Source organism: Rousettus aegyptiacus, unplaced genomic scaffold, assembly GCF_014176215.1.
Source record: "Rousettus aegyptiacus isolate mRouAeg1 unplaced genomic scaffold, mRouAeg1.p scaffold_m13_p_13, whole genome shotgun sequence".
NCBI classification, from domain to species: Eukaryota; Metazoa; Chordata; class Mammalia; order Chiroptera; family Pteropodidae; genus Rousettus; species Rousettus aegyptiacus.
In genome coordinates this window covers 49,123,317-49,136,375 of record NW_023416288.1, presented here as the reverse complement: position 1 = coordinate 49,136,375, position 13,059 = coordinate 49,123,317, and the positions used below count along the sequence as shown (strand labels likewise).

The window sequence follows — 13,059 nt, the reverse complement described above, 5'->3', positions numbered from 1 at the left end:
ATGTTAGGTTTTCTTTTACCAAACTAATGCTCGAAATCTGCATCTTGGGGATCTTTCTAGGAGAAATTATCCCTGTCGAGATCCACTATAACTGACTGACGTTTCTACAGCGACGGCATTCGAGGATGTCCTCCTGATGTTACTGTCAGTGCTGAATAACCGCGCGACTTCAAGATGTCACTGCACTTAAACTTGACCTAACGTTACTTACACAGTAGAATGTGACGGGAGCTACGAGTCTTGCTATTGTTACGTATTCACTTCGTAACAGGCAGGGCTAAGATGTGGACCCCATGTCGACCTCCTTTGGTTTAGTTTGAACTGACAAAGCCATCAAATCATAAGGAATGAAGAGTCCTCGCCCTTCAGAGAACACTAACGTGTTCGGATTTCGCGGCCAGTCGCAAAGACTGCTTATCGTACCAAGCAGATTGTGGGCACGACAAAGCTAAATGTCGATTTTAAGTTCAAAATTTCCCTTCGACGGGTCCCTCCCCTCCCGCCCAGGCGTCTCCCTGAGCACCTGCAGAGGCCCCCTCCTCAGGGATTCCCACACGGGCCGACTGCTCCCCATCGACCGGCACGATGGGCCTCACTGAGCCACTAAAACATGCCTCTATTTCAGAAAAGGGTATTGTGATTATGAAGTGGGAACTTCAATGTCACAAAGAAAGCAGTCTTGAAGTTTTCGTGTTTTCTGATCCAGATCATCTGGCTGAAGATTCACTTGTTTTATGTTTCTCCATAATTTGTAAAGAAACAATTATTAAATGTAAGAGCGGGTCCTTGCTTTTGTTAATCTCGGGCATTTCTTTGGTGCATTTTCTATACAGAGGCGAATGTCGGGGGTGGTGATACTTAGTAGTGAATAGTGCCCCACGGAGGGCAGAGTGGGGGGCGGGGGTTACGGGGGAGGGTGGGGATGGGGGGGGCGGTCAGCTGGCTTCTCTTATGTTCCCAGCCTGACTATAAAGACTTGCTGCCGGTTCTCTACAGATTTCTATTAAACAGAATGCAAAATACGTATAGAAACATGGCATGCTATAAAACTAAGATAGAAATAACTATTTTAATGTAGTTAATTATTAAGCAGAAAGAAAGGGTCTGTGAAATTAAAACACATTTCACAGACTAAGTGGAACTTCCCCCCCCGACATGAAATGTTTTAAACACCCAACAGTACTTACCTCTCCATGTTTCAATCTTATGTTCCTCTAATTCATAAATCTGTACCTGCAAATAAGAAAAAAATCCTTATTTACAAGTGTTAATACAACATAAAAAAGACTTCATAACTACTGCGGAGTCCCATAATTGAGCAGATGTAAAAAAGATAATTCAGAAATATTGGCAATACAAAAAACAAAATACAGTTTTTGAAGACAAATGTTTTATAAATTTCAAACAATAAACCAGTATATTTTCATTCATTTGTAATTTTCTGATACATTTAAGTTTTAGAACACATGGACATACATACTCATTCCTTCTTTCTGAGGATGCAGAAGATTTCTAAAAAGGGCAACTGGTTAAACCAGGTGCTCGGATCAAGTTGCTGGGGCAGTTTACGCCTGGCCCATGACACCCCATCTTTACAAAGACACCTGGGCAGTTAACACAAAGTCCCCGTGGAGTCCTCAGCTGTTTCAAATCTTACCACCGCCTAGCGGCTGTTCTTGGCCAAGTTACCCAACCTCTCTGAATCTGCTCGCTTCCTAAACAACTGCATTAAAAGGGCGCGTGAGACAAAGTGCCTGGTACTCAGCACCCCGCATTCCCCCCGCCCCCCACGGCCTCCCACGCCCAACTCAGCTTTTGCAGAAATGACCAGGCCTCCTGCCGGCACTGGATGGGGACACACGGGGCCCCTTCGTGAAGCTGCAGATGCATTGTGGGCAACGTGGTGACGAAGCCACCGACGACGGAAGGCAGGGTGTGTACTCGGTCACTCCAACAGGCTTAGAGCCGGGCACAGAGAAGGCGGGGTGCACAGGCGAGGGGCCGGGAGGGGCCTCACACGCCGCGAAGGCCGGCGGCCCAGACTCCCCCACACTGCGGGGCGGGGAAAGGCCAGGTGTGGGAGTGGGTGGGGCGAGGGACATGGGCCCCAACAAGCCTGGCGGCGACCCGACGGCCTGGTGGCGGGCTCCAGGTCTGGGAGAGAAGGCCAGGCCAGCGCCGACCGTGAACAACGTGACAGAACAAGGCCGAGCGGGGCTTTTCACAGCGCCGGAGACGGCGCAAGACCACGAGCAGGGCAGTGGGGGGGGGGGGGTAGCACGCGGGCCGTGGGAGGGGAAACGGATAGATGGATGGATGAATGAATGAATGAATGAGGCCCCCAAGTTCCGACGCTAGGTGGGAAGCGAGTGTGTATGTGTGTGTGTGTGTATGTGTGGTCAAAGATGAGCAGGACGCAGTTTCTACGTCAAGGACTCACAAGCTAGCAGGAACCCGGACGCCCTCACGGCAGCTCTAGTCACTGTGCCCTGCTGACCGCACAGGCTGGATCCCTGCTGGAGGAGCCACCCGGTGCCCTGGGCACCGCGCCCCTGGCTTCTGCCCACCGCACACCATTCGAACCACCACCGAGAACGTCTCTGGACTTTGTGAGATGTCCCCTGGGGGCCGCACTCGCTCCCAGCGGAGAAACGCCACAGGACAGCTAACCGGAACACAGTCCGGAAGAGTGCCACCAGGTCGCTAACGGGAGCGCCCTGCCCGCATGGTGCCTCACTCTGCCGAGGGGGCCGACGCAGGGAACTCCCCGGCACTGACGGGGTCCTTCTGTTGCATTCTGGAAGACTAGCATTTCACCTTGCAGGGGCCCAGGGCAGTGACGGCGGAGTTAAGGAAACAAAATCCCAGTGCGCACCCCACAACTGCCTACACACACACACACAGGAAAACACGGCTCCCACCGCTGACATGAGGATTTCTGGCACTTACCATGGGTGATTTATAGTATCTATGTAGAATATTTATGAAATCTGTAATTGTTAGCATTCCTGGAACAAAGAATCATATGTTAAATAGGAAATGATGAAAACGTAAAAGAAAAATCTCAAATTACAGGCAAATCTGGAAGTTACTAGGAAAAAAGCTTCTGAAGAACCCATATCAAGCACAGTTGAATGTGTTACTTAAAACGATTAATGTTATTGTCACCACCCGACTAAGATGTACAAATAAGCTGAAATTAAACCCGACAGTAAATGGAATTAATCACAGTATTGGGCAATTCAATGGGAGAAAACTTAATGTTATAAAATATCGCAAAAGACTTGCAGCTACATATAATTTCAAATACTGTAACATAAGATAGAGCATTCCGGAAGCTCTAGAAACGTGACACTTCTGGGGACGCGTGGGTCGTTTCCTGAGAACGGTGGACGGTGTCGGCAGCCGCTGCACTAAGCGCTGTCTGTGTGCCAGACGCCGGGACCACGACGGTGAAGGAAACGTGGCCCTTTTCCCGGAGGGGGCTGTGGCCGAGGGGGAGGCGGGTGCACACGGGGAGCTGCGCAGTCAGGCCAGGCGCGGCCCACACGCACTGCCTGCTGCGGTTCAGAAGACGAGAGGCGACGGGGTCGGGGTATCGTGCGCCGCACGACGTTTCTGACAGCATCACAATGATTCGGCAAAGGCATCAGCCCCGTTAACGCCGTTTGGCTGCCCCGTCGGGAGCTGCTCCTCCGAAGGGCAGCGGGGGTGGACCACAGGTGTGCAAATGTGAGCAAAGGCGGCCGACCCAGCGGCGTCTGACCACGGCCTCTCCCTCTCCCTGGGCACAGAACTGGCCCGGAACTGACAAGGTGCTGAATTCAAAGAAACTCAAATACGTGTAAAAAAGAAACTCAACAGAGTACGTGCTTTTGAATTTACTAGTGGCCCTGCCTCACCTGGAAGCAGAAGCCGGCAAGGCCTTTAATTTGGGAACAGGTTCACTAGGCTGAATTCCGACCAGCATCTGTGAAAATGCTGGCGGCGTCCTGCTCCCGCGGTTCCCCGTTTCGGACTCCCTCCGGCCGACCCCGCTTACCTACAAAGCTTTGCTTTTTGCTCTCCCAGAGAGGTGCCGCCCGAACTCCGTTGGCCACTAGGGCGAAGAAGGCCTTCTTAACCTGCGTGGGGGAGAAGGAGAGAGATGGCAGGTACTTTTAAAGGCCGCACGTCAAGGAGAAAGTCGCCCACAGCAAAATCCTCAGCCGCATCTTATCAGATACCCTTGATGCTGAGCTTTCTAAGCGTGATAAACTAAAACCACTCCATTCATTAACGTTAGCAAACATGCTGTTGTATCACATAGGGAAGGATTGGAGACTATTGTTCGAAACCGAAATGAAACAATTTAAAAAAATGTTTTCCTGTATCTAAACGCTTGGATACATAGAAACGTCGTATAATTATTAAAACCATATAAAGGAATTACACTTCAGAGTATAATTTCTCTTACGTGGTTATTATTAGTTCATTCAAAAACTCTGACGTCATATCAAATTACTTGAAATGAAAGTTTCTTTTTCTCACGCCCGGTGACCAAACAAATGACGCGCACTTTCTCATTTCCGAGGCTGAGAAAGGAAACGTGTGTGCTTGTGCTTTTATGTCTTTTAGAGACGAAGATGCCCCGTGTGCCCGTGCGGAGCACACTCACGTGTGACTTCTAAATTGTGGAGCTGGGACAGCAAAAGTGTATTTATTTAAAAATTTTTTGATAGTTTTTAACTGAGAAAATGATTCTTTGGTCACGCAGCATGTTCCCAAACCCATATTAACTCGATAACGAAAAGAAACGAGAAAATTACAGGAACTGGAGCTGCAAATCGGAACAGGATTAATAACTCGGTGCGTGTTTACGCCTTTAACGTGACGAACTCTGCCTTTGTGCAGAGTGACTGATGTCGGTGCCCGGTGGGTCTCACTGTTCCCTGGGCTCTCCGACCCCAGCCCGGCACTGTCCTGAGCACGGCGGGACGCGTCCACCAGCTGAGCGAGCTGGCAGGGATCGGGGAGAGGAGGTGCGTGGAGTCAGTTCCACGACGCGGGAGAGAAACGGTCCCCTCAATGGCGCCGTTGGCTGATGAAATCTTTTTTGAACCACACTGTCTGGGTGACGAGATGGCATTGAGGGACGGTGTGACAGTCTGAGGGGACCACCTGGGTGCGCGTCTGGGAGTCCTGGACCGTGGCCCTAGAAAGCGTCATAGAAGCCACGCGGGGGAGAAGTCGCAAATCGACAGATTTTAAAACACACTAAATATCTGCTTAGCTTGTTTTTCTAAACTGGCGGGAGGAAGGAGGGGGTCGGGGCATCTTTTCGCAGCGAAAACCAGTACAGAAACGGAATATTCGTCAGGACCGTTCACGAAACTCTAAGTGACCAAGCCTGTTGAAAAGCCATTCCAGAGAGTTCTGCGTTGGGCCACGACGGAAACTGAACGAGCTGGAGGAAGACCACGGGCTGCCTGACAGCGCTCGGCTGCAGAGACGGGCCAGGCCAAGGGGCCGCGACGCTCGAGAAAAACGAAGGCCATGAATTGAGCTGCACGGTCCCTGGGGCGCTTTGTCTAGGGACTTTCTGCAAGTCACTTTCAAACAGGTGAACTGTGAATCAAAAGGAGCAAATCCCGGGCAGGGTCAGCACAAAGGGAAACACACGTAAGCACATCACAGACAAGACGCTGACAAAGGCCCCGAGAAAACCGGTGAGCGGAAGGAAAGGCAGTGACTTTGAGCGGAGCATCGATCAGGCGGGCGGGGACCCCAGCACAAGTGGGGGGCTGATTTTAACATTCGAACGTGATGCCTGTTCTTTCAGAAGCAGCAGACACACGACGGGCCATCGCGTGGACGTTAGGAACCGGCCAGTGTGCTGCCCGCAGGTGTTTCTGAGCAGAGACACAGTGCTGACGCGCACCGGGCGACGGCAGGGCGGGGGACGGGGCGGGGAGCAGACCCCATGCGGCAGGATCCCACGGCAAAGAGAACAGCGAGAATTGAAGGCGAAGCCGCCCGCACTTTGGCGAGACGGTCGAACGAGCAGACGCCAGGCAGAGGGCCCGGGGAGAAGTGCCGCCGACCGGGCAGCATTTCATCGGCCCAGGTTCTGACTCTGCCTTTGGCCCCGACATGCCGAGCTAGGAAATGGGACTCTCAGGTGACCGCGGGGCCCCCCTGGGCTTGGCTGTGAAGACACTCGGCGTGGCTGTGGGCACTTGGGGCCGGAGGAGACGAAATGCATCCTCTCCCCACGCCGCCGCACGCGCCTGGCTCGGGGACAGCGAGCCCCCTTCTTTGAGATGGAGAAGCCGTCTGCGGCTTCCCGCACACGGGCACGGAGTGGTTTGAGGAGCAATTTGAAACTATAATTAGGAAATCCTTCACAACTACGGAAGGCACAGGGTGCCACCAATTACCACAGCAGGCTAAAGACGGGGCGGGCGCTCTGGCTCGCGTCTGCAGGAAAATGCTCTCTGGGGTCGTGGGTACCACTGAAAAACTTTCAACTGACACGCAATTTGCTCAAATTGTTACCGCTATGAAAGTTAATTTTTAATAGGGTTTTCAAACAACCAAATGTGATAATTAGATAACACAGAAATTTTTAGCATGGAAATGATCTTAAAAATAGCAGGCATCTGCACTCCAGAAAAACGGGGCCTGGCTCCCGTGGCCTCACTTTCTACGGGGTTCTACCCTGATTTCCAGTGATTAAGCTCATCACTGGGCTTTTAAAATTAATGTTGCCGAGAAGTAAAAAGAGCTTTTTAAAGCTGCCCAATTTGGTTTCCTACTGAATTTTTGCATCAGCGTCTGTCAAACGGACTTCACAGCGCGATGGCGTCCCTCCTGTCTTGTCTGTGAGCGCCCTCCCTTGGGGGCCAGCTTCTCAGGGAGGGGCCCCCGGACCCCCGCGGCCCAGCCCTGGCCTCACCCCGCGGCTTGCAGGGGGGCTGGGGACAGACAGTCAGGTGTAGGGAGATGCAGCCCCATCTGTCCCTGGACACAGAAGCCCCACGACTCGAGTCCCTGGCCGTGCTGGCAGGGAAGAGGGCTAAGATCAAACGGGAAAACGGTTTCCAAGCTATCGCCACCGAAGGCTTATTTTTCTGGAGCAACGGCTCCAGAAATAAAATTCAGAGATGATCATTTGGGGGCTTCCAGCAAAAAGAAGCCTGGCCTACCAGTCTCCAGCGGGAGGCACCAGGCAGGAAGCCCGCCAGGGAGCACGGTGCGTCCGCTCCGCCTGCCGGTGCTCACGCTTGGCTACGAGTGGGCGGCCGTGAGACGAACCTCGAATGCTGAGGCGGCAGAAAGTTCCGGTTTCGCACCCGCTGGGTTAGGAAAAGAACGAACCTTCCGGGAAGCAGAACGAAAAGCGACGAGAGGAAGAGCGTGGCGGGGAGCAATTCGGGGGGCCCCAGGTCTGCGGAGTGAAGTTTCAGGAGGAAGGGAACTCCGGAAAGGGAGGGGCGTCCAACCCTGGAGCCCCGGGCAGAAGGAGAAAACCCCAGAAGCTTCGGGGGGAGGGGGGGGGATCACATATAAAAGATGTGGTGATTAAAAGAGAAATGTAACAGTGTCTTGAAAATTCTACATGAGAATGACCTTCATTCTGGAATTCCGCAGTTCCAGGGTCACGGCGTCTGCAGGCGGAGCAGCCGGGCCGTGCCGTGCCCTCCCAGAGTGCTCGGCCCCGTCTCACTCTTGTCCAGGACACCGACACGCTGTCACCCGTCTGCTTGCTCGTGGGCCCCACGAATGCCCTCGCTTGTTGAGGAACATTCCTGGGTATCGATTATCACTAGTCACCCCGCCTGGTTTCGAGTCTTCCGCGTAGAAGAATCCGTGGTGTCCAACGCTGTTTCTTCGCTCGGGTCCCCAGAAGGCGGAGCCTGGCTTGCACGCAGTTCACCGGGAAGACGATCCCAGGAGCGGGGGCGGAGGACGGGAGGCGCGCCAGGACGTGGCCGGGGGACGGAGCTGGCCACAAGTACCGGGGGACTGAGGCTGGTCTGCACCGGGTTCTCCTCGGGGCCGTCCATGCTGAGGGCACGGGTGTGTGTGTGCGCGCGCGCGCGCGCGTGCGTGGTGTGTCTATCCAGCAGCTTCCCCGTCCGCCATTGGCGAAGGGAGCCTGCTGCCCGGTGCCGGACGAGACGCCGGCCTGGAGCACGTGCCGGCGGGCGGAGCAGGCGGCGTGAGATTTTAAAACGGCCCATGAGAGGCGCCCGATTCCACTAGGATCCAGGCTGGCTGAAGTTTAATCGGCATTCTCGTAAGGCCACAAGGAGCCAGTCACTCGCCCGCTGGGCTGCCGGACTCTGCCTCTCACCCACCAGGACGTCGCGCAAGGCTCAGCCGGAACCCAGGCGTGCCCGTCGGGACGTTGTATCACCCCAGCTGGAACCCAGGCGTGCCCATCGAGACATTGTATCACCCCAGCCGGAACCCAGGCGTGCCCGTCGGGACATTGTATCACCCCAGCCGGAACCCAGGCGTGCCCATCGAGACATTGTATCACCTCTACGGCAGAGTCCACAGAGGTGCATCTTTTTTTTTTTCCCGGTCAATTCATGATGGGCTCCTAGAGAAGCTGACTTCTTGTCTTTTCCGTTAATGATTCATTCGAACCGTGACGGCTCTGCGTGCCGGGCAGGCGGTCTCACGCAGGACTGCCGCCGCGTTCCCACCACCATTTTCAGAGGGATCGGTCCTTTCCTCCCGTTCACCTCTAGCCTCTGGCACCAGACCGTCCTCCGAACGCCTCCACCACCACGAGAGGGGGCCTGGCCATCCACCCCGCGACGCTGGGGCGGTGTGCGCCCGAGTGGGAAAGCCAACGGACAGTGCCGGCGGCGTCCTCGGAGACCCGCACGCCGTGCTCCCACGGCCCCTCGCCACCGCGCGCCGAAGACGGTTTTCCTCGGTGACAAGGAATGCGGGCAGCTGCCGAGTGTCTCCCGCGGGAGCCCGGGGCGCCGGCGGCCTCGCAGCCCCCCTCGGTTTGAGCGCGGGCGCACCCCTCCCCCCGCGGGTCTGGTCCACGCCCAGCCAAGGCCCCAGCAGCCCCTTCGGGCACTGCCTTTTCCTGAACTTACTCAGCATTAAATGCTCTTTGGTATATATCTTCTCCACTTCCCGGCCACTGACTGCAGCCTCACGTCTCGGGCACCGACTGGGAGGCGCGTGACCTTGGGACGCGGCTGGGGACGCTGGATGGACTCGGAGCCCAGCTTCCTGGGTGGGTCCCGGGGCTACGCTGGGCCCCCCCGGCAGTGGAAACGGCCGGCTCCGCGGCAAAATCGCTTTTGCTGGCTTGGGAGCCCAGGGACCAGCCTTCCTGGACAGGTGCCTCGCACGCGGTGACTCCTTCTCCAGACACCCACGGCCGCCCCTGCTGCCACCAGACTTGCGACAGGGACACAGTCCAGCACGCTCCAGAGGGGGATGGCTCACTCAGACACAGCGACAAGGCTGTGCTGTTTCACGCCGGCAGAAACTGGAGGTCAGTGTGGGCGCAGCTGCTGGTGACGTAGGGCAAAGGAAGGGGACCCTGACCGTGCCGCGTGGCGCCCCAGCTCGCGCGGTGAGTCGCGGGGGCCCCGCCTGCCGCGTGCACCCGGACCCCCGCTCTGCCCCCCGGGACCCCCGCGGCCCGGGCGCCGTCGGCCTGGGGCGGGCGCAGCGCACGGCCATCCTCTCGCTCGCGGCCCTGACGGCGTCCGCAGATGCTGTCTGCCTGACAGGCCTCTGGCCGCTGCGCTGAGGCCACCGCCTACCGGAGCGGGCGGGGGGGGCAGGCAGCGGCGACGCCTCCGACGCGGCGCGAGACACACGCCGACCAGAGCGTGGGGTTTCGGGGTGCGGGGAGGCGTGCCCCTCCGAGGGAAATTCCAGGGGTCGCTCCGCACCCTCCCTGCCGGCCACGTGACACTGGGGTGGTCTCCTGGAGGCCGCGTGCACCCATCTGAGTGGCCGCCGTGACGCGTGGACCGAGTGACCCAGAAACGCCGTTCTGAGGGGACCAGAGCTGGACGACTCTGCAGCAGGTGGAGGCCCCGCCCCGCACGGCCGAGGACCAGCAGTGACAGCGAGGGCTGCGCGGAGCCCCGGCGAGCGCCAACGGGGGAGTCGCGGGGCACACGTCCAGGGGTTGGGGGTGGCGGGGGGGAGGAGGGGACGGCTAAGGGCCGCGCCTCCGCCCGCTGAGTTAGTTTCCTTCTGAGAAACAGCTCCTGCTCCCTCCTGGGCCTTGGTACGAATGGGACGGCTGCCGAGGAGCTGCCGAGGGACCAGGCGACCAGAGCGTCCGTCCTGGACGGGCGACCCCTGACTCGCCACAGCCGTCGCCCCTGGTGGAAACGGGACGGGGCGGAGTGCAGGAAGCCTGCAGCCAGGAGGAGGCTGGCACAGACGCGTGCACACGTGCGCACACGCACACGCACACGCACACGCGGTGCCGCCGGATGCCGTCTGAGCGTGACGCTGCACGCCTTCCTCGGGGCTCTGCACGCGACAGGAAATGAGCCGTCGCCAGCGGTTTTAACACCAGAAAGATCAGGGTCGAGTTTCTGCTAAGAGGGCAACGAAATTCTCTCGGGATTACCCACTCTAGCAATTTTTTTCTTTTACCCAGTACTATTTCGAACTTATTTATATATTCTACTAAATAAGAAGACGAAGCATCAGGGTACGTGAGGGCGGCCGTGCGGCTTGACGGTTACGGCCGAAGCGTAACACGCACCAGACTCCTGGCTCCTAATTCCGGATCCCAGCACTGAGCCACGCTGCGGATTAGATTCCCAAATGCCAGACACCGCAGAGCAAGTTCTGCGACCGAAGTTCCTTAGAGCTCGAGTTCCCGTGTCTGCAGAAAGAGGACAGGAACCGCACGGCCCTCACATGGCTGCGGCGAAGGCTGCGGGTGCGGAGCGAACCCCGGCCCCGTGCCGGCACGTCTCGGGCCGCAGTTAAGTCACCCCGGAAAGCAGCTCTCCGAGGGATACACCAAAAACTCACCGGCCCTGGGCACACTTACTTGTAAGGTCGTATCAAAGACGACAAGCTTTGAACTGGTTGGGACGATGTCGTAACACTTGTGTGACCTCATGAATCGCATGTAAACGCCACTTTCTGAGTCTTCTGCTGAGAAGGGAAGGGAAAAGGCTGACATTAGTAAGAATGAAGAACTCCCTCAGCTGGGGGCAGAGAACCTAGTGCTGACAGACCTAATGGGAACTACGAAACGCTTTTCCTGCGAGAGGGAAGCCCAGGCGTTCACGCCAGCCGACTCCACCCAGCGCTGGGCGGGAGGCCCTCGCCGGAGCAAGGCGCTCTCTACCTGCAGACCATATGATTTTTCTATACAGAAAATACCAAAGAATCTACAAAAAAAAAAAAAGTTCCTGGATCTGAAAAAAAAAGTTTAGCAAGGTCACAGAAGGCAGAGTTACTAAAAACAAAAAGCATGCTACAGTGTTTCTGTGTACTAGCAACGAACAACCGGAAATTAAACCTGTTTTTTTTTTTTTTTACAGAGAGGTACCCTTCATGTAGCTTTTACACGGAAACATGAACCCCTGTGAGGGGACAAAGCGCACTGCGAACGGCGGCCACGTGGACAAACACGTCCCGTTACTCAGGTCTCTGTGAAAGGTGACCGGCAGCTGACGGGGGTCGACCCTGTGCTGTGGGGTTCAGGGCACCGCCGACTGACCGGCGATGCAGCGACCCAGGCATCGTCCTTGGCACGCTGAGTCCTTCGCCCCAACCAAATTAGGGTGCGGTGTTGGGGTTACACCCCAAGTGTCCCCGATCCACCCACTGCTCCGCCTCCATGGCCACCGCCCTGGGTCTGAGAAATACCCCGATGGCCTGAGTGGTCTCTGCTTCCAGTACGGATCTCGACACCTGCCCGCTCCGCGTCCAGACTGGTTTTGCTGGGGGCGAATCTAATCATGTCCCCCCGCTGCTGAAGACTCAGCAGGCTCCTAACTCTCCTAAACTCCGTAGGAGAGAGAGAAGCCGCCTGACGCGGCCTGTGAGGCCCCGCCCCGCCCCGGGGTTTCCCAGCCCCGGGCCTTCTGTCCCCCCAATCCTCGGCCCCCACTTCCTCCCCGGGGCCCTCGACCGCTGTTTCCTCGGCCTGCGATGCTGCGTCTACCTCTCCTCCCTCACGAGGACATGACCGCAGCTCAAGGATGTAACCCGGAAGTTGGGGAAACAGAAATTCGAACCCGGCGCCGCAATGCCAGGGCTGTGCTTGGCCGGGACGATCGCCCTGCTGCCCCTGCCCGCAGCGGCCCCCATCCCGAGCTCCCCCCACGGCGCGGTTCCAAGTCTGCACTTCCGAGGGACTTCCGCCAAGTGCACTTAGCCTACACCGATCTGTACCTGTTGGGAAGATGTGGATGGCCTGGGAAATATCTAAGAAGAAGAATCATTGTACGAAGGACTCAGCAAAGTGAGTGTCGAAGGGCAGGACACCGGCCGAGTCCCCGGCCTGTGGGGAGGACCCGCTTGGTGGAGCCGACCCGTTTGCCGCCCTCGAGGGAGACTATGCGAGAACCTCTCCCAAACCTCTCTTCTCAGTTCCGAGCTCCCCTCAGGCACCGGGGTTCGTCGCCCCTCACTCCAGTGCCCTCCTGGCCAGCTCCCCTCTCAGGGGTCCCCGCTCCCGCATGTGGAACACGGTGGGACCTTCTGCCGGTGTCCGGCATTCGCGAGCCCCGAGCTTTGGCTTCTCTGCGACCTGCTCTCCCGACCCGGCGGCCTGCCCCCTGCTAAGTCCCTCGCTGCCTTTAATCCCGCCGTCTTGAACGGGTTCATTCCGCTTCGACTTACACACCCTTCTCTGCCCTTTCTTGTCCAGTTTCAACCCAACCCTGACCGTCGTCTTGCCCACACAAGCGAACGTCTGCGTGCTCACGGTGGACCGCGTTTCCGTATCATGATACCGGTCACCGCAAGTCACCGTATATGTAATTTGCGTCACAGTCCCGAGGGGCGTGGCCTCACCTCTCCGCTTTCGCAGGTGCAGCCTGAGGCTGGGCG

General features: G+C 57.0%; 1 protein-coding gene across 6 annotated transcripts in view; it reads right to left on the bottom strand.

The window, feature by feature from the left end:
- PRKAG2 (protein kinase AMP-activated non-catalytic subunit gamma 2) overlaps positions 1-13,059 on the bottom strand; it is a 142,232-nt gene that overhangs the window by 14,755 nt on the left and 114,418 nt on the right. For 4 of the 6 annotated variants that reach the window (XM_016163918.2, XM_036230627.1, XM_016163923.2 and 1 more), the window contains 4 exons: positions 11,045-11,151; positions 4,043-4,124; positions 2,950-3,008; positions 1,188-1,233 (listed from right to left, as the gene is read on the bottom strand). In XM_016163918.2, coding sequence (XP_016019404.2) covers positions 1,188-1,233; positions 2,950-3,008; positions 4,043-4,124; positions 11,045-11,151 — 294 coding nt within the window. The remainder of the gene's footprint in view (positions 1-1,187; positions 1,234-2,949; positions 3,009-4,042; positions 4,125-11,044; positions 11,152-13,059) is intronic. The other 2 variants (XM_016163919.2, XM_016163925.2) reach the window with 1 other exon arrangement.